At 37.5% G+C, this 27,951-nt stretch overlaps 1 protein-coding gene across 1 annotated transcript; it reads left to right on the top strand.

Moving 5' to 3' along the window:
- The first annotated feature begins 76 nt into the window (after positions 1 to 76).
- On the top strand, positions 77 to 26,859 carry vps37a (VPS37A subunit of ESCRT-I). Its single transcript, XM_080881590.1, has 13 exons — positions 77 to 411; positions 16,868 to 17,014; positions 18,350 to 18,424; positions 19,679 to 19,796; positions 20,590 to 20,693; positions 20,906 to 21,119; positions 21,819 to 21,889; positions 22,983 to 23,110; positions 23,200 to 23,258; positions 23,652 to 23,720; positions 24,725 to 24,868; positions 25,551 to 25,639; positions 25,814 to 26,859. Exons 1-12 carry the CDS (start codon positions 332 to 334, stop codon positions 25,629 to 25,631), a joined length of 1,290 nt encoding a protein of 429 aa, XP_080737716.1. The 5' UTR covers positions 77 to 331; the 3' UTR covers positions 25,632 to 25,639; positions 25,814 to 26,859.
- The last annotated feature ends 1,092 nt before the right edge of the window (positions 26,860 to 27,951 follow it).

The raw sequence follows: 27,951 nt of genomic DNA, 5'->3' as shown, positions 1-27,951 counted from the left end.
AAGTTAGCACAGTCTATTTATGTACTCAGATTGCTAAACCACCTTATATTTTTTGTACTTCATGTTTGAGGGACACTTACACAATAGCTAGGTTTCATTTGACGTAGACGTGACGTCGACGTAAAGCGCGAAATTTGACTGGCGGTCGGAAGTGAAAAAGATAAGCGCAAAATCACAGACAGACAGTACGCAAAATGCCTATGTCCTGTTGTGTTTACGGATGCTCCAGTAGGTCGACCAGAGAAACTGATAAACGGTATTTTAGGGTACCAAAAATAGCCCAACGAAGAGGAGAAAAATGGAAAATTCTAACCGAAAAACGTAGGAAAAAATGGATTTTAAATTTACGTTTACAGTCGGGAGGAGCAGAGTCTGCCAATGCCCGTGTCTGCAGCGACCACTTCGTCAGAGGTAATGTTATGTTTGCAAACGAACTTATTAGCATTAGGTTGTCGTTAAATTCTCGTTTACTTAGTGCTTTTAAGTTAGTAGTCTAATATTGACTTGATTGGGACTATAGGCTGCCCAAGTGCTTTGGATGACGAAGAGTCGGAGGACTGGGCTCCGACGGTCAGTCTCGGCTACGAACGAAAACCCAGATCGGAATCAGTTCTCAAACGAGAGAAAAGAATGAAGCTTAAGGCAGAACAGCATCGATGTGCAGAGGCGATTTTGGATATGCAACAGACGGCTGAGAGCCCGGATTTGAGCCTAGTGACAGTGGAGAACAGGCTACTAACCCTGCCATACAATTGCAATGAGCTGCAATCACTTCTCCATCCTCCTTTGCAATTACCCAAGTCTTCAGAGGTGTCTCGTTAGACCGCTGAGAATGGTTTACCTTGAAACAAACAACTGTCACTCTAACGAAGTCCTAAGGATGTGGCATGTTTGTTGACGTTAAAGCCGCTACCGCTAACTGTTAGCGTGTTTAAGATAAAGCAATATAAGAACAAACACTCACCCTTGCAAACACCAAACTGTATCCATCACGGAGACGTTTTGTTCCAAGGTTGTGGACCCACCCGCTGACAAAAAAATTGTACGCCTCCAGACTCTTGAAAGCTTTCATTTGCTGCCTAGTGTAGTAAGAAGTCTGGAGGACCAAGTAGTTGGTGATATCCACAGCCTCGATAGTAGGCAAATCCTTTACTTCTGTGGTGTATTCGGACATTTTCAAAGAATACGGATCACGTCCGATATATTTTTTAACTATCTGTTTATATCTCTCCCGAGAAACGGGGTCTAAAGTTGCACAATAGCTGCTCTCCTGACTCTCCACAGTGTCCTCCATGTTTACTTCCGCCCTCCACTCAAAAATCGCGCTGCCTCCGCACGTCATCAGAACCACGTGACCGCAACCCAACTATTGGTCTAATTTGTCAGTGAGTGAGAGGCGGGCCTTTTGAATCTTTTTAGCTTCAACTGAATGGCGCAACCATCACACTTTTGTTTACTTTTATTTACACGTCATGTTCCCTAAAAACTTTTATAAAGTTGATCTGTTAGTCTGGCCGTTCTCTCTTGTATGTGATTGGATGTGCTACACAGTATTATTTGCATAAATACAGATGATTGGCCAAATCGTGGTAACAGGCGGAGCTTATTGAAAGTCAGAGAGGAACCCTGAGTGATGAAGACTTCACAGAAAAGCAGATGCAGTTTTCTGATGTTAGCACACTAAGACTATACTTTCAGGGATCATTTCTATAGTTTCTAACTTGAGAAATGTGTTTCTAAAGTGTTTGGTCTCGCTAACCACGATGAAGAGTCGTGATATTCCTTTCTGAGCGTGAAGTGGATAGAGAATAATGGTTCAGTTCATATGTTCTCTGTCATTGATGACCGGTCTTTACTTCCTTGTGGAGTAATGAGGAAGGGAATATGATCAGAGTGGTTACTAAAACTGTTTAAATGAAACTGAATGATTGGTTTATACACTGCTACAGTAGTATTACTCCGTGTTAATGGCAATCTGAGCCTTTCCTTAATGTCACTTCTCAGTGGCACTTCTGTGAAATCGCCTTGCACAGTTCAAAACCGGTGATACTTATACCAAATTATTAATGATCAACATGTTTTTCATATCTTCAGTAGATTTAAATGCCTGCTACTTTGTATGTGGGCTGAGTAGGCCCCAGTAAGCTTTGTAAAAGATTTTTCAACTACGGTGGCATCAAGTGTGATCAAATGTTGCTAATTATGCTGATGGAAAATGAAGATGAACAAGAGAAAATCAAATGTCTACATTTGTCATGTTTAACATATTTCGGGGTTCAGTTAGTGTCTTTTTGGGCAGTTTACCTCTTTAGCCTTGGAAACGCTGCAAGTATACATAGGTAGGCTAACCTATAAATATGAGGATATATGACTTATCATTCCTTCCAATCTAAAGGATCATGTGTCCTTGGAACAGATGCAGCCGTGGGCTATTTTTTGACCTCCACAGCTGCATCAGCAAACTGTCCTTTGCTTCTGCTGCTGGAGTTGATGACTTTTAACATTTCAAGGAATTTATGTTGTTATCTGTTTTGTTCTCCACTCTGCTAGTCAAACTTTTAAGCAGAAACTAAGCCAGCAGTTGAAACTGGGGCAAAGCGCACCAAAACCTATATTACTTATGGTCATGTAACACGGGTGTTTCGAACTACACTTTGTAGCAGCGTTTCAAAACATCTGCTTAACACGCTGCTAAAACATAAATATCGAGTCCCATCCCTTTCCATCCTACACACTAGAGGTAGTTCTCAGAGGCATGTCTCAGTGTTATGGAGCAAGAGGATTGACCAACATTGGTATTTTCTCTCCTCTGTGTCTAGTGTGTTGCTCTGGTTTCATCAAACAGCAGATTTACGCAGCTCCTCTAATGCGCACACTCTTTGCTCCTCTGTCTCTTTACATCCTCTGTATTTATGTTCTTTGCATAAACACAGATGATTGGACGAGACATGGCAACTGCACAAGGTTTATAGAATAGCAGAGAAGAACCCTGACTGATGAAGACTTTACTGAAAACCACATGCAGTTTACACATGTGAGCACACTAAGACTATACTTTCAGGGATCATTTCTATAGTTTCTGACTTGGGAAATGTGTTTCAAAAGTGTACTGTCTCGCTAACCACGATGATGAGTCACGATGTTTCCTTCTGAGCATGAAGCTGGTGGAGAATAATGATTCATTGATTCTCTATCATTGATGATTGCTCTTTGCTGAGCACTGAGGAAGGGAACATGATCAGAGTGGTTATAAGAGTGTTAAAAAGTAGTAAAGTGTGATTTAGTTGTTTTCTTGGATGCTTGTGTTTAAAGTTTCTGTTACAGACACTGTTACCTTATTAAAAAGTCATCTTAGTTGTTGCACTGAAATCTTAAAAGAGGACTGAGGACTGTTGGAGTGTCAGGTTAGTAAATTAGAAAGAAAAAAAAAGTTATACATCTTTAAATGTTATCCAGGTGCTTTTACACAGTCTTACTTCTTAATGACTCAGAGACATGAACCTTTTGAATCTTTTCAACCTGAAACAAATAGTCTTTTTCATTAAGTCATTGCTTTGTAACCTTTATTTACCATCCCTCTTACCTGTTTTTTTTTTTCTTTTATTTAGTGCTGTCATTCTCTCTTACATGTTTGTACAGTGTTTTTTACATAGACTGGAGGAGCATGAAGCTGATAGACAGTTTTATTTCATGTGTTGTCTGTTATTGACAATCAGAGTGGTTACGCAGCCATGCCAAGAGTAAAATTACATTAATTCTTTCGAACGGAAAAGCCTCTGAACCTGCTTTTAAAATGTGCTTTATTTTAGTGATTAGAGTTAAGCACCAAACCAGCAAACATCTGTAGGTTTCTATCACCTGGCTCTGATGACAGAGTCCACATTTTACATGCGTTACAAGTGGTGACTGTGATGGTGACTACTGAATTCAATTTCCACGTGGGCTACCTTGCATGGGATGATTGTACCTGTGTTTTTAGTGCTATAACCTCAGCTTGGTGAAACATATCGTTAGCTTCATAGCATAATTGCCTAAGTCATTTGACTAAGTCAATGACTTAGGCAATTATGCTATGAAGCTAACGATATTTAAAGCATTTCCTATAACCCCTCAGATCATATTCCCTTTGTCAAAGCTCTGAAAAGAAGTAATGAACATTGATTAATGACAGAAAACACATCCAACAAAAAAAAAAAAAGAAAAAACAAGAATTATGCGCCTGAAGTCAAGGTTTATTTGAATTCTGCTAGTTTAGAGAGAAAATGGGGTTACAGGTTGTTTGTTTTTTTGGAGTTGTGGTCCTAAACTCTTGATCAGCTGTAAACAGCCTGTTTCTGTTTAAGCCTTGTTTTTAATAAATTGCATTCTCAAAAAAAGTTTGCTTGAAGAGCTGGTAGACTGACAACATTTAGTCCAAGTTTAAGAAATTCTTCTTCAACAGACTCATCTCTGTCACTCACTAAAAAAAGAAAATTTGTTTAAAGTCCCTAAAATAACCATTTGTGGTTTTTTTTAGTTAATACAACCACAGAATTCTACTTACACATGAAGAAACTTGATTGTACCTGTGCTTTTAGTGCTATGACACCAGCATTGCTTAGAACCACTCAGATCATATTCCCTTTGTCAAAGCTCCAAAAATAAACAGTCATCAATAACAAAACACATGACAAAGTCAAGTTGTCTGTCATTTTCATGCTCAAAAGGGAACATCTCAACTAATCATCGTGGTTAGCGAGACCATACACTCTAGAAACACATTTCTCAAGTCAAAAACTATAGAAATGATCTCTAAAAGTACAGTCTTAGTTAAGCAATGGCCAGAAAGAGCTAGTGATTCCCAGGACAATCACTCTCACTAATGGTTTGCCTCAGCTTTCAAAGCTGGTCAAACATGAACATTAGCTCAGACAATGAGACGTAAATGCAGTTTGAAATTTGGTAACTGCTGTTCTATGTAAAATGTGTCCTTTGTCACCACCTCGAGGTGTGGCAGAGGTTGGCATCCTAGACACTCAAAAGTAAAATATCCAATCTAAAAAAGTGAATGTAATTTTACATTTTGCATGGTTCTGTAACCATACATACAGCATTTTGCAGTTGCAGATACCATTCTCCAAACCTGAAGGCAATGCGTTACGTGAGGTGCTATCATCATTGTTCCACAGAGTGAGACTGTCAATGCAAAGTTCAGTGCACTTACTGAAATTAAAAACCAAGATCTGCAAATACACAAGTGCAAGGGAGCATAATGTGTGATCTAAAAATAGCAGCCAGAGGTGTGCAAGAAGACCTTAATTCAATTCAATATTTTATTGTCCCACAACACGAAATTAGTATAGCACCAAGGGCAACAATAAGAATAAACAAAACAATAACAAAAAGCCACAAGACAGTTATTTTCCATTAAAGAGATGGGTTCAGTAAGGATAAAAGAAACCTCAAGTTTTTTGGTCTTCCTCACAGGTACTCTAAAACAACAGCCAGAGGGCAACAAGTTAAACTCAGTGTGAAGTGAATGGTTAAAACAATTAACAATAGAATGAGCCTTCCTCAGCGCATGCTTGTTATAAATGGTCAAAAGTCTGTCTTGCCAATGCCCTGAGATTTTGCTGGCAGTTTTTACCAAAAGTCCCAACTGATTCTTGTTCTTCAGAGTCACGTTACCAAACCAAGCAGCGATACAGAAAGAAATAACAGATTCAGTAAAACTTCTGTAGAGCAAGGACAACATTTCAGATGAGACAGTAAAGATTTAATATTCCTTAAATGTGAGATTGGCCAAATTTTGATCAGGTAATGCTCTTAGTTTTCACAAATCTGCTGTCAGAACATTTTAATCCCGCCTGATAGGTGGAAAAGTGGACTTTAGATATTTTCAGACTTTTTGAAAGCCAGTATCATCATCAAAGACCCCTCGCACCCTCGACACTCACTTTCCCCCCCCCCCCTTCCCTCTGGTAAACGCTACAGGTCCATCAGGTCAAAGACAAACAGACTCAATAGAAGCTTCTACCCACAGGCTGTCAAACATGCCCTACCTCCGCCCTTATTGGAGGATAACTGCACTGCCAACACTCTTGGACATGACCTCTTTAAACAGTATTTATTATAACCATATTTATTATAGTAGCAACAGTATCCCCCCCCCCGCCAAACACACACACTCAATGTGCAATAGCACTGATCACACTGCACCTCACAATGCACATGCTCCTCATGTATGTGTATGTATATATATGTAAGCGTGTATGTGGAAGTTTGTGTGTGTGTGTATATACATATATGTATGTATCTGTATGTATGCATGTATGTAGCCATATGTATGCATGTGTATGTATAAATTGTACATATCTTTCTTGTGTAAATGTAAATGCCTGTGTTATTGTGTAGATTTACAGAAAGATGCCAAACTGTGTTTCATTGTTCTTGTAACAGTGACAATAAAGAGGTATTCTATTCTGTTCTAAGTTCCCTTGCACTTGTGTATCTGCAAATCTTTTTTTTTCAGTAAGTGCATTGAACTTTGCACTGACAGTCTCATTCTGTGAAGCAATGATGATAGCACCTCAAGTGCGTTCAGATTGGAGACTGCTATCTGTAACTGCAAAATGCTGTATGTATGGTTACAGAACCATGCAGAAAGTAAAATTACACTCATTTTTTAGATTGGATATTTTACTTTTGAGTGTCTAGGGTGCCAGCCTCCGCCACACCTCGAGGTGGTGACAAAGGACACATTTTACATAGAACAGCGGTTACCAAATCAAAACTGCATTTAAGTCTGAGCTAATGTTCATGTTTAACCAGTTTTGACAGCTGGGGCAAACCATTAGTGAGAATGACTGTCCTGGGAATCACTAGCTCTTTCTGGGCATTGCGTAACTAAGACTGTACTTTTAGGGATCATTTCTATAGTTTTTGACTTGAGAAATGTGTTTCTATAGTGTGTGGTCTCGCTAACCATGATGATGAGTTGTGATTTTCTCTTTTGAGCATGAAGCTGATAGAGTAGTGCTGTACTGCACATGGTCTGTCATTGATGATTACCTTTTGCTCTACTGTAGAGCACTGAGGAAGGGAATTTGATCAGAGTGGCTCTAGAAGAGTTAAAAGAACCAGTAAATTTATTTTATTTTGTCTACTGATTACTCCCACATATGTAGTTATGGGCTTCGGTCATGGTTTAAGACATTGTGACATTTAATGGCCATGTGAACAACTGCATCTGAAATGTGCACTATTTACAATTTCTGGTCATTTCCAAATTTTAACTTCCTGGCAAACGATCACAGTAATGCCAGCTACAGATTTTGGATTGAGTAAATGGTATTATATTTAACTGCTTTTACCAACCATTGATGCTCTCAATACTGGATTTAAATGTTACGTAATCAACTCTAACTTCAGATTTATCTGCACCAATGTTACTGTAATTACGTACAACAGTAATAGTTCATTAACTTCTCATTAACTCAAGACTTTGGCCATGTTTGACAGCTGAGGCAAACCATTAGTGAGAGTGACTGTGCTGGGACTCAATAGCTCTTTATGGCCATTGCTTAATTAAGACTGTACTTTCAGGGATCATTTCGATAGTTTTTGAAATGTATTTCTAGAGTGTATGGTCTCGCTAACCGCGATGATGAGTTGTGATGTTCGCTTTTGAAAATGACAGACAACCATGATTTTGTCATGTGTTTTGTTATTGATGACTGTTCATTGCTAATTTTTGGAGCTTTGACAAAGGGAATATGATCTGAGTGGTTCTAGGAAATGCTTTAAATATATTTCACTAAGCTGGTGTCATAGCACTAAAAGCACAGGTGCAATCATTCTATGCAAGTCCCTTCATGTGTAAGTCGAATTTAGTAGTTGTATTAATAACTGAAAATGAGAAAACAAATGCTTATTTAAGGGACTTTACACACATTTTCTTTTTTTAGTGAGTGACAGAGACAAGTGTTGAAGAAGAATTTCTTACACTTGGACTAAATGTTGTCAGTCTACCAACTCTTTAAGCAGGTAGAGACATCTAGTGGCCACTTGTATTATTGGTGTCAGATAATAGTTTGTTGAAATAAAAACCAAGATTTCTAGATACACAAGTGCATGGGAGCATAATTATGGGAGTCTAATGAATTAGACTAACTATTCACTTTAGCTAAAGTTATTAAGTCAGCTAAAGAGTTAGGATGCTGTGTAAGACATAAATAAAGCTAAAATACAAAGGTTTGGACACTGTTTTGCATGTTTCCCTACTGTAGGGGTCTCTGCAAGCATACAGGACTCTGAGAGGGTGCAAGATGACAACTTTGGAATTCTACTAGAAACAGTCGATCATATTTGTTTGTCAAAGCTGAATTCAGGGCAAACTACGCTAAATTAGCGTTTTGAGCTAACAGCTACAATAAGCATAAAAGTTACTGTACGGCTATCATTTGTTAACATGACGCTTGTTCTTATACATGTAATACATTTATTACCAACCTGAGAGTTTATCCGCTGGTCATTCGACATAACAAATGACTTCTGATGTCTTAATTCAGCTCAAGATGCTGTAGATTCCCGTCAGTAACACTTTCGGTCCGCTAGTAAAACGTAGTTCTATTAATCTGCGCTCGATTACTCTTGAACCAAAACCGGATGTAAGTCCCAAAAAACTGAATTTTGGAACTGAAATTGAATTGTAGAACTGAAACTGAATGGTGAGAAGTGAATCTGAAATTATTCGAGAGCTACATTTTTAAAGGATAAAATACGGTTTCAAAGCAAATGAATTCATTTTCAAAATATAAAATTCAATTTCAATTAAGTGATGATCATTTTCGAACCAATAAATTGAATTTCAAATTAGGCTAATTCATATTCAGTTTTTAAAAGCATTTATTCAACTTATAATTCAGAATTCAAATTTAACTTATTCAAAAAGTTTCTGATGGCACAGATTTCTGCCCATACATAATGTATGATCTATAAATAGCAGCCAGAGGTGTGCAAGAAGAAGACCTTAAATGTGAGATTGGCCAAATTTCGATCAAGTAATGCTCTTTGTTTTAATCCCACATGATAGGCGGACAAATGGACTTGAATGTTAATCTAGTCATCTAGTGCCCACTTGTATTATTGGTCTAGGGTTAACAATTTATTTGATAATTTCAGCTTAGCACTGACCTTTATTTGACCATTAAAACCAGAAATCACCAGATGGGGAAAAAAACAGCAACACAAATTCTTTAATCTTAAACAGGACTTCCACTCTTATCTGATTCACTATCTCACTGAGCCACAGGGAAGTAATAATGAGCTATTAAACAGATAAATGTTACACAAATTTTTCAGTGCCTGTTTAACACTTCTACAACCACTCTGATCATATTCTCGCTCTTACTGCTCCAAAGTAGAGCAATAAGCAATCATCAATAATGAAACAGCACAACACTTTGTCATCAACTTCATGCTCAAAAGAGAATATCACAACTCATCATTGTGGTTAGCGAGACTATACACTCTGGAAACACATTTCTCAAGGCAAAGCCTATAGAAATGATCCCTGAAAGTATAGTCTCAGGTTACAGGAGGGTTAAAACTGCATCTCATTCATGGTAGCATCATTCTTACTCACGGTTACTTCAGTGGCTCATCCAAAGATACCAGTGCTTTTCTTCCTTATTTTAAGAAATAGTTAAGAAATGTGCCACTAAAACACATTTACTTATTTATTTGATAGATTTGAGGGGTTTTTTTAAGTTTATGTAGTGGCAATCAAATTGAGTCATCCTCATGAGTCGTAGTCCTGTCTGACTGAGAATTTTTTTCTGTTCTCTTTGCTTAAAATCTAGCTGTTCTCTATCATATTGAGAGTATCTCTCTCCACTCCGTTACATATTCCATATATACGGGGTTGAGAGATAGTCTCTTGCTCAGAGAACCAAGGTTACAGTGTAACCATACGTTACCCCCAACATTTGGTGACTTTTATCTAAAAATTAATTTTCCAGAATGATGTTTGCTTAATCATTTTTTAGAACTCTCACGATTGCATGACACACTATACTAAAACTCATGTAAGTTAAGACTACACTTTCTATAGTTTCTGATTTGAGAAATGTGTGAGTGGTTGCATGAATGTACAAAAAAAAATATTGGCTTGACTGCTTTTATCTATGACTGTAGTGATGCTGGCTTAGATGTAGTTTTGATACATTGTTTAGTGGAAAGAAAATTATTTAAGCAATATTTGTTCTGAGAACCACTGTATTAGATAATTCTATTTAGCACTGATCTTTATTTGACCATTTAAAACAAAAAATCACCAGGTGCAAAACAACAAACAACAAACAAGGTTTTTTAAATTTAGATAAGACTTCCACTCTTGTCTTCAATGTGCTACAGAGAAGCACTGACCAATAAGTAAATAGATGCTACATAAATATTTTTCAGCAATTGTTTTGTTTTTTAACACTTCTACAACCACTCTGAACATATTCCCTTCGTCACTGCTCTGCAGTAGAGCAATAAGCAATCATCAATGATGAAACAGCACAACACTGTGTCATCAGCTTCATGCTCAAAAGAGAATATCACAACTCATCATCGTGGTTAGCGAGACCATACACTCTAGAAACACATTTCTCAAGTCAGAAACTATAGAAATGATCCCTGAAAGTATAGTCTTAACAAAACTGCCAATGGAAACAACAAGTCACTCTCAGTACAATTATTCTCACTCAGGGTGTTGATCTTTTAGAAATCGTCTCATTGTCTAATGTTACTGTTTGTCTGTTTGTTATGATTTTTAGTATAGTGTGTCATTCAATCATGAGTGTTTTAAAAAAAATGGTCAAGCAAACTTCATTCTGAGAAATAAATTTTTAGATAAAATGTTAGATGTTGTATCTATTTCATGCTTAGAAGTATTACAAGTAATCATCGTGGTTAGCAAGACCATACACTTTAGAAACACATTTCTCAAATCAGAAACTATAGAAAGTGTAGTCTTAACTTACATGAGTTTTAGTATAGTGTGTCATGCAATCGTGAGAGTTCTAAAAAATGATTAAGCAAACATCATTCTGGAAAATTAATTTTTAGATAAAAGTCACCAAATGTTGGGGGTAACGTATGGTTACACTGTAACCTTGGTTCTCTGAGCAAGAGACTATCTCTCAACCCCGTATATATGGAATATGTAACGGAGTGGAGAGAGATACTCTCAATATGATAGAGAACAGCTAGATTTTAAGCAAAGAGAACAGAAAAAAATTCTCAGTCAGACAGGACTACGACTCATGAGGATGACTCAATTTGATTGCCACACCATAAACTTAAAAAAAATATCTCAAATCTATCAAATAAATAAGTAAATGTGTTTTAGTGGCACATTTCTTAACTATTTCTTAAAATAAGGAAGAAAAGCACTGGTATCTTTGGATGAGCCACTGAAGTAACCGTGAGTAAGAATGATGCTACCATGAATGAGATGCAGTTTTAACCCTCCTGTAACCTGAGACTATACTTTCAGGGATCATTTCTATAAGGTTTGCCTTTAGAAACGTGTTTCTAGAGTGTATGGTCTTGCTACCCACGATGATGAGTTGTGATATTCTCTTTTGAGCATGAAGCTGATGGAGTAGTACTGTGATGCACATGTTCTTTGTCATTGATAATTGCTTATTGCTCTACTGTGGAGCAGTAAGAGCGAGAATATGATCAGAGTGGTTGTAGAAGTGTTAAACAGGCACTGAAAAATTTGTGTAACATTTATCTGTTTAATAGCTCATTATTACTTCCCTGTGGCTCAGTGAGATAGTGAATCAGATAAGAGTGGAAGTCCTGTGCTGTGTTGCTGTTTTTTTTTCCATCTGGTAATTTCTGGTTTTAAATGGTCAAGTAAAGGTCAGTGCTAAGCTGAAATTATCTAATAAATTGTTAACCCTAGACCAATAATACAAGTGGGCACTAGATGACTAGATTAACATGCAAGTCCATTTGTCTGCCTATCAGGTGGGATTAAAACAAAGAGCACTACTTGATCAAAATTTGGCCAATCTCACATTTAAGGTCTTCTTCTTGTACACCTCTGGCTGCTATTTATAGATCACACATTATGCTCCCTTGCACTTGTGTATCTGCAAATCTTGGTTTTTATTTCAATAAGCTATTATCTGAGACCAATAATACAAGTGGTCACTAGATGTCTTGACCTACTTGAAGAGCTGGTACACTGACAACATTTAGTCCAAGTGTAAGAAATTCTTGTTCAACAGACTGGTCGCTGTTACTCACTAAAAAAAGAAGAACAGTTCATATAGAGACTTTCGACAAGTTTTTTTTTCTGATTTGTTAATACAGCAACTACTCTGCTTACATATGAAGGGGCTTGCATGGGATGGCTGAACCTGTGTTTTCTGTGGTTAAAGTATTGTCTAATAACAACTCAGATCATATTCTCTTCATCAAAGCTCAAAAAAGGAAACATCGCAGCTAATTATGTCAAGTCAATACGCGCTAGAAACACAATCCTTAAATCAAAAACTATAGAAACAATCCCTAAAAGTACAGTCTTAGCTAAGCAATGCCCAGAAAGAGCTAGTGATTCCCAGGACAGTCACTCTCACTAATGGTTTGCCTCAGCTGTCAAAACTGGTCAAACAGTAACATCAGCTCAGATAATGAGACGTAAATGCAGTTTGAAATTTGGTTCTATGTATGTTGTGTGCTGTTCTATGTAAAATGTGTCCTTTGTCAGCACCTCGAGGTGCGGCAGAGGTTGGCACCCTAGACACTCATAACTCATAACAAACAGACAAACAGTAACATTAGATAATAAGACGATTTCTAAAAGATCAACACCCTGAGTGAGAATAATTGTACTGAGAGTGACTTGTTGTTTCCATCCTCAGTTGTGCTAAGACTATACTTTCAGGGATCATTTCTTTAGTTTTTGACTTGAGGAATGTGTTTCTAGCGTGTATGGTCTCGCTAACCACGATGATGAGTTGTGATATTCTCTTTTGAGCATGAAGCTGATGGAGTAGTGCTGTACTGCACACGTTCTCTGTCATGGATGATTGCTTATTGCTCTACTGTAGAGCAGTGAGAAAGGGAATATGTTCTGAGTGGCTCTAGAATAATTAAAGAATAAAACAAAAGTGTGTTTTTGTTTTTTTGGTTTGGTGATTACTTCCACATAGGTAGTTATGTGCTTTGGTCACAATCTAAGACGGTGTGACATTTAATGGTCATGTGAACAACTGCATCTGAAATGTGCGCTATTTATGATTTTGGGTCATTTTCAAATTTTAACTTTCTGGAAAACGATCACAGTAATGGCAGCAACAGATTTTGGATTGAGTAAATGGTATTATATTAAAATACTTTTACCGAGCATCAAGGCTCTCAAAACTGGATTTAAATGTTACGTAATCAACTTTAAAAGCAGCTTCATCTGAGCTAATGTTGCTGTAGTTACGTACAACAGTGATAATTCATTAACTTCTCATTAACTCAAGACTTTGGCCATGTTTGACAGCTGAGGCAAACTATGAGTGAGAGTAGTCCTGGGAATCGCTAGCTCTTTCTGCCCGCAGTTTTTCTAAGGCTATACTTTGAAGGATCATTCCTATGGTGTTTTATTTGATGTGTTTGTAGAGTGTATGGTCTTGCAAACCAACATGGTTTGCTATGATATTTCCATTGAAGTATGAAGCTGACAAACAGTCATGATTCTGTCATGTGTTTTTTGTCATTCATGATTGTTCTGTGCTTCTTTACAGAATTGAAGTGAGTATGATCTGAGTCGTTTTAAGAAAGCTGAAGAGGAAAACATTGTGTAACTGTTTTTCCAGACACTTGCCCTTTACTAATACCTGAAAAGTCTAAAATGCTTTACATGTTCTGCTGGGCTTTTGTTGAAAGTGTGTTGAATTTCTGTACTGTTTGTTTGGAAATGCCTCTGAGGGACAGAAAAAGGCAATTAGAAAGACAGTAATGATAGCAAGTAAGTTGCTGGGAATTGCATTACCAAGCCTAGAAAGCATTTACAGGGACTGTGTATGAAGTAAAGCAAAATAATATTGTGAGTGAACCATCCACTTGTCTCTTTTAAACTGATGCCATCTCCATGGTTTTATCATCCCCTTTTGTTGACAAAACAAAAACAAAAACAGGTCCAAATTATCTTTTACTCCTATCAAATTTTTGAACACGAACAACATAAATGTTTCCAAATTGGTGTTGCCAAAAAATATTTTTATCAGTAGATTGAGTTTGCTTTTGTGAAAGTTATAGTTCAATGTAGTTTTGATGAAGGGAATATGGTCTGAGTGGTCATAGAAAGGATTTAAAGATAAAAATAGTTTCAAGTGCTTAAAGCTCCGGTTTTTATCACAAGGGCTAAAAACACAGATGGTTGTCTCTTCTGGGCAAAAAGCAACTGTTTTAAATAATTTCACTTTGCCTTGTTATGGAGCATAAAGGAAGGAAATATGTTTTAAAGAAGGTTGGCTTTGGTTTTACAATTTCGTACTTTAAATGCACTTTAGTTTAAATCCAAACTTTTGAGCAAATGTTTGAGATAAAAATGTTTCAAAAGTATGTGATAAGAAGTGTTACATGTTCACCATGAATCGTGATCTTGGGGTGGGGGATCCAGCATGCCTTGGCCTTCTCCCCTGTATTTGATTCCCATATTTTAAGAAAAAAAATATATGCCATGTTTGCTTGAATGGTTGGTAATTGTGTTGCATTATAATATGTATTAAATTATCTTTAAGAAACTGAAAGTTGATGGGCATACTCAAGAATTAACTTAAAGTTATGTTGACTTAGTTATGCTAGGACTGATAAGTACAATAATTTTTATCGTCACTATATATATACAGTGGAACTGGATGCAGTATTGTCAGTGCAAAGAATAAAATCTAAACTGTACACCTGACTATGATCAGTTGTGAGATAAATTATTGGGATATTTTTCAACCACCTTTGAAAACCTCTTTGAGTTTTGGAGTTTTTTGGAGTGTTTTGGTTTTTTAATATACTTTATGTCAACTTTAAAAATCATCATCATCATCATTTAGCAAATCACTAGGATCAAAACCCTCCCGGTACTCCTGTTGACTTTCTTCATCTCCCTGATATTTATTTGTTAACCTCTTCTTTTGAATACTTTCCTGCATTTCCATATTCACCGCAAAGCCTCCTTGTCTTCTTTTCTCTATCCAGAGAAAATACCAAAAACCATTTTGGCAATTTCCTTCACCACTTCAGCTCTACCACTTCCAGATATCTGGGAACTCTTCCCTACCACCCAGAGCCTGTGACAATTTTTCCCTGTGCAACGTTATTCCTTCTTAAGCTTCCACTATTAAATCCTTGTGTCTGCCTTCACTTGCTACTTCTTCTTGATTTCTCAAGTCATCCTACAGACTACCATCAAATTCTGCCTATCTACATTCTCACATTGCAGCTGCCTATTTCTTTCAGATTCCTTTTTAGCTACAGGTTTCTTGTTAGACTCAGAAATAACTGACAAAAAAGGGAGAAGACCAATGGTGAAATTGCTACTTTCTTCACACTTTAGAAGAATATGCATCCTAGAGGATGGTCAAAAGAGCTTGCAAAGAAAAGCGTCTGGACTTCTTTAAGTTACTTGAAGACATTTCACCTCTCATCCGAGAAGCTTCTTCAGTTCTAAGGTCAAATGGTGGGAGTCCCAGATATAAACCTAGTGGGAGTAACCCCCATAGATGGACATAGATGGCTTCTTTCAGAGGAGTGAAAGAAGCCATCTATGTCCACTGTGAGCGACCATCTTTGAACAGAGGCGGTGGTTTACGACACCAACTCTCTGCCATCTATAATCCAGTTTTGAGATCCCTTCCCAGACGCCTTAACGCCCACTTACATCCTGGGCCATCTGACCTCAGGAATTCGCATGATAAGGTGGGGCCAGGTTTCACAATGAACTCACCCGAAACTCTGGCTGATGGGGACCCACACCCAGTTTCACACCTTAGCTCAGGCGATTAGAGGATCATCAGGGGGTCCTTTTGTCCCTCTGTGGGGGGATACTCCCACTAGGTTTATATCTGGGACTCTCCACCATTTGACCTTAGAACTGAAGTAGCTTCTCGGATGAGAGGTGAAACGTCTTCAAGCAACTTAAAGAAGTCCAGACGCTTTTCTTTGCAAGCTCTTTTGACTACGATGACCTGGATGACTGAGAACCTTCACAGACATCCTAGAGGATGGATTTTAAAAACAAAAATTTGGAACAATATCTGAATGTGTGGGACAAGTGATAAAAATGTAGTGGAGTCCTACATAAAGAGGGACCCATGCTCACCCTAAAACGTTTTAACACCCACAAAATTATTATCATTTATGTTACTAAAAAATTGCATTTTTAAAATGGTTTTGCTGCTTTATTCTTAAATCTCATATAGTTTATTATAAGGTCCAATCCCCAAAAATATGTTATTCTCATATTTTATTGTGAAAAAAGGTTGAAAACAGGAAGTTGCGCTCTACGTAGGCGTTTGCGTGACGTAACACGTAAATAAGTTGATCAAGCTGTTATTAGCTAGGTTGTTTTCTTCCTTTAGCCTTAATCTCTCGCATGATATTAATGACTGGGTGACATTTACACACAGCTCTTGGGAGATAAACCGGAACTGACACTTTAACCAACAAATGAGGATATGCCATCCGACTTTGTAACATATACAGAAAGTACACCTTGTGAGGACGAGAAACCGAGAGTCAAACAGCTAACAGCGGTCAGCGCCGCAAATCTCCACACCGTGTACCGCTCATGCTGACTTTCTCTTCCATTTCTTCTTCGTTTTTACTCGGCCTTTAGATTCGCCAAGTCCGGTCAGTGGTTTCTCCAGAAGAGAATGAACTGGTTTTTCCCAACCTCCAAAGGCTCTGGATCTCTCCCTCCTCTGAACAGCTTACAGCAACAGAGACAGCGGCAGATCGAGTCCCTAAAAGCTGCCCACCCGAGGTAATAACGATCCGTCACCCCAAAACCCGACCCGTGAGATTGTTTTATGGTCACCACGATGTTTCCTGAACATTTTAATGGGGTTAAATAGAAAACACCCTCACTCAGTTTACCAACACACCTGCTGTTTACTTCTCAGAGCTAGCTACTTCTCATAGTTAAGTTAAAAGTACCTCATGCTAGCAACCAACTTTTCGTTTATTATCGACCACATTTATCCCATCTGTTCTCTAAATATTCAAATTATGTAATACTATTTTAGGTAAACCCACTTTTGTGAAGCCCCTTAGTCTGGTTTGTAAGCTAATCTTGCTAGCCTTTTCTCATGGCTAATTAGCGCGTGCTATGTTAGCATTAAATGACAGGGTCTATTTTTAGGGCTCGTGGCTGAACATGTCCTGTGGTCATGTGTTTGCCATGCATGTAGTTTTAAAATGAGCTTGTTACTGAGAAGTGGAGATTAAAGTATTAGCCTTTGTTTATCAACGAATGTTTCCAGCGTAAGCCACCATAAACCCACTGTTGTGGTTCATTTCTTGAGGAGTCACAGTCTTCTATCTCCTAATGCGAATTATGCCACGTGTGTGACAAAGAAAAGGGATTACACAGTTTCTGAGAAGGAACCAAGCATATCAAATGCAGATCATGTGCTTTTAGATGCTATGGAGCTCTGTTGAATGCTTCTCATATGATGACACTGATGTTACTAGGTGTAAGGTTAAGGTTTTCTACACGCTGCTTTGACATGGTAATTGATTTTTTGGGGTGCTGACTGTTTAAACCCCTTATATTGACTTCCGGACCAACTTCAACATGAACCTTCTTTGCCCTATTTTTTCAAGTTGTGATTTTATAAACAGTGTGGCATTACAATTATTCCATCATTTCACTGGTGCAGTTTATCTGGTGAAACTGCAGTTATTCAGATAAATAGTGGTATCAGCAGCATTAGAGGCAGTGGAAGGGAAAGTTCATTATTATCAGACACTGACAGACACTTGTGTGTGATTTTAAAACCTAACATGTCAAGTGTATTAATTGCTCTTTTTTGTGAAACAACTTTTTTTTCCCTACCTTTTCCCCAACGATCAACTACTAAGTACCATAAATAGATTGCATTTACTTATTCATGAAAACTATGTTCACCTTCTGTGCCATTTAATCCCTCACCGACAGAATTTGTTGGGTGAGGATAAATACTGAATCTATCATTTGCTCTTCAAACTAGCAGAATTTCATAAACCTTGACCTTAGGTGTATAATTCTTCTTTTGCATCTTCTTTTGATTGCATGTTGATAAATCTTCAAATTTCTGGCCCTGTTCCTGTTTTACAGCCTTGCAGAAATCCAGAAGGATGTGGAATACAGAATACCATTCACAGTCAACAATTCAACCATTAGTGTTAACATGTGAGTACATTTATACACCTACCAGGTGGGGTCAAAAAGTTCTAATTGTATGGCTGTGAAAACAAAGAGCCTTACCTAAGCTCACATTGGAGGTCATTTTCTCATATACATCTGGCTGCTTTTTTTTTTTTTAGATCTCTCACTACTATCATTATATTCTCTTGCATTTCTGCTTGGTTTTTATTTTCAGTAATTGCATTGAACTTTGCACTGGGAGTCTCACACCATTGGGTAATGATAATAGCATCTCATGTACCGCATTGCCTTCAGGCTTGGAGACTGTGGACTGCAAACTGCTGTATTGTTGCCAGAGCCTGTTATAACCAGCCGTGTTTTTTCAGATGAAATTTGGGTCAGTTTAAAAGAGTGGTCAGAATGGGAATAATAGCAGCCATGCTGGAGGCTGCTTAAACATACCCAGCATTATGACTGTCAACATGGGTTAGGCCAAAAAGGATTTTGGATTTTATGGGCCTCTTTTCTGAAACTTTTTGTCACACTGCATACAGTAATTTCAGATTATCAACAGACAATGGTTTGTGTGCCTCAAAGTCAGTCTGTACTTACACCACTGATTGAAATCTGACTGTAAATTAATACAAAAGAAGGCTAACATTACACGAGAAACAAGATAGAAATTTTCAGATTTCCACAAAGAAGATGAGACAAGAAAAACTAGTAAAGCCGGTTGAGAACCCAAATATGTGCCATAGGCTCTAATAACTCTCACATTAGGTAGTCAAATGTTTGTGAGAGCTCTTAGGAAAAACCTTTGTCACACATTCACTCCCATTTCTGCTTCTATTTTTGTCACCTATAAAGAAAATATGGGGTTATATAATATATATAATATATGCTTTATAGGTGTGGAGGACTGTCCAATAATTGGTTTGGGTCTGGGTATTTGAGAACTGTATTTGCCATAAACATTTTTTGACAGATGCCACTTTGGCATGTAACAGCAGGTAAACACAGGTCTTACTAATCCCAAGAACAAAATTTATGACACAATAAATACCTACATTTTCAATAATCCTGCTCTTATAAAGTCTGTTTCTTTGTTTATCAGTGAAGTTCTCATTTGCTTCCTGCATAATTGACTTGTTTCCTATTGATTATCAAGTAATGTTTATTGATTATCCAGCAATACTACATCATAACTAGATTATATTATTTGGGCTGTAAATTGTTGATAGTTAAACCCTTTAATGTTAGCTAAGTTAAACACTTCTCTTTTGTTACCCTTCATTTCAGTTTGCTGCCTCCTCAGTTCCCCCAGGAGAAACCAGTGGTTAGTGTCTTTCCCCCTGTTGGTCATCATTTAGTGGACAGCAATAATGGCACTATGATCAAGAGCCCCCTCATCACTAATGTAAGTAGCTTTTGAGAATTAAAGAGGGTTTTTTTCAGATCTTAAACAAGAATTATAAATTATGGCATCCTGAATCCATACTTAAAATGACACAGATAACACTTTTTTTGTTTAAAGTGTCATTGCACAAATGTGTGTGTGGTTTTCTTTTTTGTTTCTGTTTTTCAATGATCTGTGTGGAAAAAAAGAGAGAGAGAAACAAAGGGAAGTAAAACGCTGCAAAGTGACAGCATTGCTGTGAAAGCAGCAGGACAAGTTGAAAGATCATTACTCATGGTAGTGTCCAAGATAACTACATTTCTCATCTGACTAAAAGTGAAAGTGAAATAAGTAACTTAAAGTCAGGGGGTTTCCAAGCCTGAGCAGTAGGTCTTCTCACCACCGATCAAATGCTCTGTGTCTTCAACCAAGAAGAATAGTCTAATTCTATTATCCAGTTTACTTGGAAATACGTATATGTAATCCAGTGTTCTAAAGCTATAATACATCATCTGCACACACAAATAAATAAATAGCATACTTTAGAAAGCATCTTGAATGTAACCAAATTTAAAAAAATAATTTAATACATAATTAAATTGATCCAGATAGAGTGGGGAGAGCTGTCGTCGATGCACAGCTGTGCACATAAACCAGGTGTTCATCAGCTGCAAAAACATGTACTTGTTTGCTTTTTTCTGTTTCTTTCATTGGTTCATTGTGAAGTAAATCCACTTATTTTAGGTTCTTCTGTTAATTCATGCTTTAATTTTATCCATGTTACTGTATTTAGTTGTTGTTATATATGTTCTAGTTTGGGATGCACTCAGACCTGGGAAAGGTCATCCAAAGTCTGCTTGACGAGTTCTGGAAAAGTCCTCCCGCCTTGATGTCTAGCGGTCCTTCTGGCTTTCCTTAGTAAGTCTCCTCCTTCTGTCATTGAGAATATAAGACACTTATTTCTCAGTACTTTCTTATGGCATTCTAAGAAAGTTCGTATATTTTTCAAGTGTGGTCTTATTTTAAATATTATTTTAAAGTGGTTCTAAAAAGCAGTTCGATATATTTTTTCCACATCATTTAAACATTGATGTTATGCCTTTCATTCTTTCCTTTTTTCACTGGAGCAGTATGTACAAATCATCAGGTATAGCACCTTACCCCAATCCGGCTTTTCACTTTGGTTCTCGCCACATGGGACCCAGTCAGACACCACCTTCTGGTCCAGCCCCTGCGCCAATGCCTCACCCAGGGGTCGATAGTGCCCTTGGGCCCCCTCGAGCTCCAGCGCCATATGGAATAATTTCTGACCTGCCACTGCCTGTACCTATTGGAGATTCAGAGGTATGCAATTGATGCACAGTGTATAAAAATGGAATGGTAACAGTCAAGCATATAGCAAGCAAAGCATCACCTTCCCCAACCAGATAAAAGCATTGATCAAAAATTTGTAGGTTCCTCCACCTATATCCCAGGTTCTGGACTGCTTCCAGCACAAATTCTGTTTAATAAAGATTGCTTTGTAAATGTAAACATTAGCCGGGCTGGAAGCAACCCACGAATGGTTGAGAAAATGTCACTGATGGGGAAATTGGCCAAATTTAAAGGTAATTTGGTGGAACTCAAGGATGTATTTTACCCCAAACCAGAACTTTTTGTTGAACCTAATCAAGTAGTTTTCAGCACATGAACCTAACCAGAGTTAAACCAAAAGTGAAAACAAAACAAATCAGCGAATGAAGAAAAAATCCAAGCTTGGGAAACAAGCCATGGTGTCCTGCCAACAGATCTACAACTTGCGCTGTCATTAACACTCCATACAACTAATGTGGACTTTCTAGGTCACTCAAATAAAACTTTAATCTCATGCTGGCCAATATTAGTGCCACTAGTGCATGCACATTACACATTACAGGAAGAAGCAGATAGCATCAGACAAAATTACTCAGCGAACTAGCATTGGACAGTCCGACACAGCTCTAGTGTTCAGACATTAATACACTGAAGATTGTGATGTGAATATATAACTTCTGTTTCTTCTAGACTAGACTAAATGGACACGTGTACAAGATGCCTGAGATTCCTGAGTCTTTTCCTGAACTCTGTGACATGAAGTAAAGTATTCCTTAATGATTTCAAATTAAAATGTTTGCACAGTGTGAAATGTTTGTTCGTGACAAACATTATTTCATACCATTATTGATGTATTCAATATCTGTTTATGTAAAGTGATGGAAATAATTATAAATAATGCTGAATTTATAAGTTGCTCACTTACAAAGAAAGCGATAGTGTCTAATTTTTCATTTTAATGGTGAGAGACAGATTATCAACCAGAAAAATCTCCAAAAAGTATTTGGAAAATCTAGAACTATAAAAATCTTGCTCCAGGGGGTGAGCATGATCATGAGAAAGGTGGTGGATCAACCTGAAACTACACGGGAAGAACTTGTTAGTGATCTGAAGACAGAACACCATGTAAGACTCTTGCCATAAATGACTTAAATCTTTCAGCACATGTAGAGGCATGTCCTAAGTTTGTTAGTGAACATCTAAATCAGCGGTCCCCAACCTTTTTTGCACCACGGACCGGTTTATGCCCAACGATATTTTCACGGACCGGCCTTTAAGGTGTCGCGGATAAATACAACAAAATAAAACTAGTAACGGTACTGAAAAAAAGAAGATTTATTCATAACACACGTGAAAAGACCCAGGAAAACAGAGTTAATGATAAAAACGATAACAAAATAACGCTGAAAACCAATAAAAACCCTGAAAACCATACATTTCACACCTGAGCCTCAACTCTCGCGGCCCGGTACCAAACAACTCACGGACCGGTACCGGTCCGAGGCCCGGGGGTTGGGGACCGCTGATCTAAATGATTCAGAACTGGCAGAAAATGCTAGGGCTCAGCTCAACGAGCCGTGTTTGGACTATGAAATCTGCTGAGTATAACCCAAAGTGCACCAACCCGACAGTCAAGAAGCAGTTAAAACGTTATACGTTGTTTTTTTTCTTCTAAGCGTACACAATGACTTCACTCCATTGAGGGTTTTGGTTAATATTCTGTCTCTATCCATTAAAATGAACCTACAATAAAAGTTACAAGCTTTTCATGTTTTTTGTAAGTGGGCACACACATCAAATAATTACTCTCACATATCTGCCCATTTATCCACTTTTTTCTTTATCCACCCCCAGCCTGACACAGTTGTCAGATATGTCTGAAAACGAAGATGTGTTGCTCAAGTTTTTTGTGAGTTTGCCACAACTGAAACAGGTCACATCTGATAAAGAAGAGTTGGTCAACAGTATACTGGACATGGCCAGTAAGTTCCCCCCCTGTTCTCATAGATGGTCTTGCGAGTCATAGGAAAGTGAAACTCTAATTTAAGTTGGTGTCAATGTGTTTTTGCAGAGAAAAATCTTCAAATGGAGCCACATCTGGAAGGAAAAAGACAAGAGATGCTCTACAAGGTCAGTTCATACGTAATTCCTCTTTGTTTCATAATCAAGTCAAGTCAGTGTATTTATAAGCACATTTTAAAAAATGCAGTTTGACCAACATGCTGTACTAACTGAAAAATAGAAAAGTAATAAATATATACATCAATATAGAAAAATAGAAGATAAGCCACAAAAGCAAAACAACTCAGTCACCGTAAAAAGCTAGGGATTAAAGAGGTGTGTTCAGACAGGTTTTCAAAATGTTAGAGAGGTCAGAATTTGAAAAGGCAGACGGTTTCAGAGTTTAGGCGCAGTAACTGCAAAGGCACGGTCTCCTCTCTGTGTCATACACACATAGCTCACATATTCGTTCATGCCATTGTCCTGCTGCTCATTATGTGTTTTTGTCTCTTGTGCTAACAGTATGAACAGCTGACTCAGATGAAGTCAGCTTTTGAAACAAAGATGCAGAGACAGCACGAACTCAGTGAGGTAAATGGCCACACCAGCACACTCTGGTTTTACATGTAATACATGTTTAGTGCAAATACACGTCTTGAAATGAGAGTTTTGACATTTTCATATGTTTATTCCAATCCTGATTTATCATTTTGTTGATTAAAACTGAGCTTGGGTTGTTTAATATACTGTGTAACTTGTGAATTGTATAACTGTGTAATTGTAGTACTCTTTGTTACTTAACCCTCCTGTTATGTTGCGGGTCAGATTGACCCAGAACAGAAGAGATGTCTCATGTCATCTGCATCACTACAGAAAACGAAAAAAAAAAATCAAAATTATAAAAGAAAATTGTAAAATAATCAATGCTAGTGTTTCTGACACTTTTTGATGAGTAAATTTGCCCCGGGTCAAATTAACCCAGGAGCATAATTGGTGTTCCTGGAAACCAACTTAACAGGAGGGTTAAGCTAAGCTTGATTGACTGCTTAGTTTCCAGAAAACCAAGCACAAAAAGAAAAAGTAAAATATAAGATACAGACTTAATTGGTGACTACATGTCGGTCTGCTACAGTTGTGGTCAGAGGTTTATATACACTCATCAATGACGTGAACGTTGTGGTGATTTTTTTGGCTTTTAATTGACTTTTCCAGGGTTTAATGATTGCACAGCATATATCTTTATTCACTTTAAATAGCAAGTATTGGGTGCATAAGTTTGAATTTCTTTTGAATTTTCTTTAATCCACACAAGGTCAAAAGTATACATTAAAGGCTCAAATATATACATACAGTTACTTTAATCTTTCAGCAGGTTATCCTGAAGATTTTACATTGTCTTTTTACTTGACTTGGCCAATACAAGGTCCCTTCACCGTCAGAAAAAGGATTTGTTTAACAGTACTCATTAGATTGAGCAATACTCTAAAGAAGAGCTTATAGATATCAACCCAGACATGTTTGCCTGTAAACACTCTTTGATCATTTTGTATTTCATTTATGTTTTGTCTTTGTTTTTTTATTTTACTCCCTACCAGAGTTGCAGTCTAAGCACTCTACAGGCTCGGTTAAAAGTCGCAGCTCACCAGGCAGAGGAGGAGTCTGAGGAGACGGCTGAAAACTTCCTGGAAGGACGCATTGACATTGACGAATTCCTGAACAGCTTCATGGAAAAAAGAACAGTGAGATGCTAACAACAGCAAGAACGACAAAAAAACATTTATACCTAGAATTGGCCAGGAGTCATTTTTATGCTGTTTTTTAATTCATGTTTCATTCATGTTTTGTTATATGAGTCAGAGTTAGCTGGGTTTGATTGAACGATAAAAAATCATTTTTTTGAGTTTTGAATGGGATGCAAACAGGGTGTTAAACCTGTAAGGAACTGGAGAGAGGCTGATGACGGTCATGATTATGACCAATCTATCATGCAAAGCCTACCCGCTGTGTTGACCCCTTGTGGCAAGGGAAAGCTGAAAGTAGCTTCTTTTATTTGTTATCATTGGAGAAAGTAATTAAAAAAACTTATTCAAGAAGTGAAATCTTTGCTTTTGTTGATACTGTTGCATCAGTGGGTAAAAATGATGCCCCGTGGCTGTTCTAGGGTTACGTGTTGGCTTTTTTTAACCTTTTAAAAACTGAACCATGAAATAATTGACAGAGATTTTTAATTGTTTAAAAATAGAGGTTTTATTGAACCTCCTGACACTTTTTAAAAAATTATAGTTTTAATTTGTGCCATATTTACTGCATTTGGCTCTATTGTAATTTATTGTAAATTATTGTTAGGTGTGAATGTTATAGGAAGTACTGCACTTAACATTTTAAGGGGAAACTTCAGATGACTTTGGTTTTGTTTTCCAGCTTTGCCACAGCAGAAGAGCCAAAGAAGAGAAGCTGCAACAGTCCATCAACACACATGGCCCGTTTCCTACCAGTCACTAGATCACAAGGTAGAAGAATCACAGCACAGCACACATTACTTAGTCGCATTGCAGTCACATGTCTGCTTTTACAATGACTGTAATAACCTTTCCTCTTTTTTTTGGAAAGGGAAAAAAAAGGAAATTGTATTTTTTATTCTCATTTATTCATTCTGCTTCTCTCACCATTTCTTTGGTCCTCAGATTCAGTGTTTCTCAGCCAACTGCTGCCAAGTAAAAGGAAAAAGGTATTACAGGGGCCGAAAAGCACACTGGGCACTCATCAGTTTGGAGAAACATGAAGATTTTGATTGCAATGCTGGGCTAAAACAAGAAGCCTATGGTGTCCTGATCCAAGCTTAAAAAACAACAAACAACACAACAAAACAAAGCAAAACACAAAAAAGCAGTTAAAGTTGGATCTTGTGAGAGTAACGTTGAGTCACCACAGAAGGCCAAACCTTGGAGGATGAGTGGCACATGCCTAGATGCTCCAGACACATTACTATGGATTCATCACATTGTGGATAATTTTATTGCACTTTTTTTTCCAGTTTTGACATGGCAGTGATTACAACAAGCTTTGTTTTCTCTTTAGATTTATGTCACGTTGCTCATAAAATCTTGCCTGTTCTTAATCAGGAAGGTTGGAGATGTGAAGAAATTTGGAAGAAAGTACAAGTTGTGTAGTACAGTGCCCCTAATCTTCCATTTTCTTTGCTGTGGGCTAGTTAGTATCACTTAAAAAGTTATTCTGAAATATTGGTGTCTGTACCATACATCTCTGAGATCAGTCCTTGCTTAATCATCCCATTACACTTTACGGAGATGTTGTGCAGCCAGTGCACTTTCAGCGATAATTTGTCCAAGACAGCCATGACTGTCAGTGAGTAAAACAAAGAAAAGAAGCAAGGACTCAACAGTTCGGTCAGGAGACATTTAATTGGGCTGTTAAAATGTAAACTGTGTTTTCAAAGTGGAAAGTGGTTGATTGTTAATCAAGCTGTCAGTTTGAGGAAATCCTAAACACAGCCTGAATATCATTACATAAACATTCATAGTTAAGGTTTCAGATTTTCTATCAGTACTCTGATAATCCCTCAATTTATGTACTGTAAGTTGTAATACATTTGTTTCCAATTCAAAGTTAACGTGAACCAAGCAGACCACATAACATACTGTAAGAGCTGTTTCAGTTGTTAGTTCCTGTATTGTAATTCTGCTTATTGAGGGTCACGTGTTGAAACCAATGCTAACACGATTAGCATTTGTGGTTCTTGTTTTTAGCACTGAAAGCAAATATTTTTCCACTCAGAGGGCAGGTTAAACTACATTAACTCAAATCTGAATACTTCAGTCCCTCTTTTGCTTTTTACATTGATTTAAAAAAAAAATTCTTGATGTAAACATACTGACCACCACTTTTTCCTTATATGCACAGTTATGATCGCCTGAGAAACTGTTTTCTGACACCTGAAACCTCAAACTTGAAATTTCTGCTGAAAAGCCTCAGAAGATGTGGGATAATGTTGAGGAATATTAGTTTAAATGCTGCAGTAAAACTCAATGACATTGGATACTGTATTTAAATAATGTTAATAATAGGCTATATTGTAATCAAACACTCGAGACACCTTGTATTATATGTTCTTATTTAATTTGTTAGAGTAATAAAGCATTTAGAATAAATTCTGTGATCACATTCTTTTTAACATGCCAGCATTGCCTGAAAGCCAGAGGTTCTCAGGGTATCCTTGGGCTGCATGATGTCAATAAGGTGCCTGACCATGATGTGGAATTTGTTCAATGAACATACAGAGAAATCCCCAACAATCAAATTATCACTAAGTGAACAGCCTCTTGGCAATACTGGGAAGGAAAAACTTGTTATGAACAGGAAGACACCTTTAGCAGAACCAGGCTCAGGAAGAGGCAGCTATCTGTCGTGACGAGTTGCGGGTGATGGGAGGAAGACGGGACAAAAAAACACACTCTGGAAGAGAGCCAAGTAATAATAAATAATGATTAAATCCAGAGTGGTGTGTAAGCTCAGAGAGTGAAGGGTGAGTGAAGAAGAAACACTCAGTGCTCTGTAGGAAGCCCTCAGCAGCCTAATCCTATGGTGGTGTGACTAAAGAAGGATTCAGGGTAACCTGAGCCAGCCTTGTATAACTCTATACTTTATAAAATTCAATTTACACTAAAGATTATACGGTGTAATTTTTTCATGGCATTAAAATAAAGCACAACACTGCTACCGTATATATTGTGGTGACGTGCAGTACTGTACACGCAAAACATTAACGCTCAGTACCAATATGCACTTTCACCATTAGAAAATT

This window comes from Rhamphochromis sp. 'chilingali', assembly GCF_963969265.1.
Source record: "Rhamphochromis sp. 'chilingali' genome assembly, chromosome: 4".
In the NCBI taxonomy this organism is placed as follows: domain Eukaryota; kingdom Metazoa; phylum Chordata; class Actinopteri; order Cichliformes; family Cichlidae; genus Rhamphochromis; species Rhamphochromis sp. 'chilingali'.
This window is presented reverse-complemented; position numbering and strand designations above follow the sequence as displayed.

Bases quoted from the DNA above. Each gene is read 5' to 3' on its own strand.
- vps37a (XM_080881590.1), top strand. From the start codon at position 332: ATGGATTTTAAATTTACGTTTACAGTCGGGAGGAGCAGAGTCTGCCAA. The intron at 17,015-18,349 runs GTAATAACGATC...CCTGTTTTACAG, and splicing joins CTAAAAGCTGCCCACCCGAG to CCTTGCAGAAATCCAGAAGG. The intron at 23,721-24,724 runs GTAAATGGCCAC...ACTCCCTACCAG, and splicing joins GACAGCACGAACTCAGTGAG to AGTTGCAGTCTAAGCACTCT.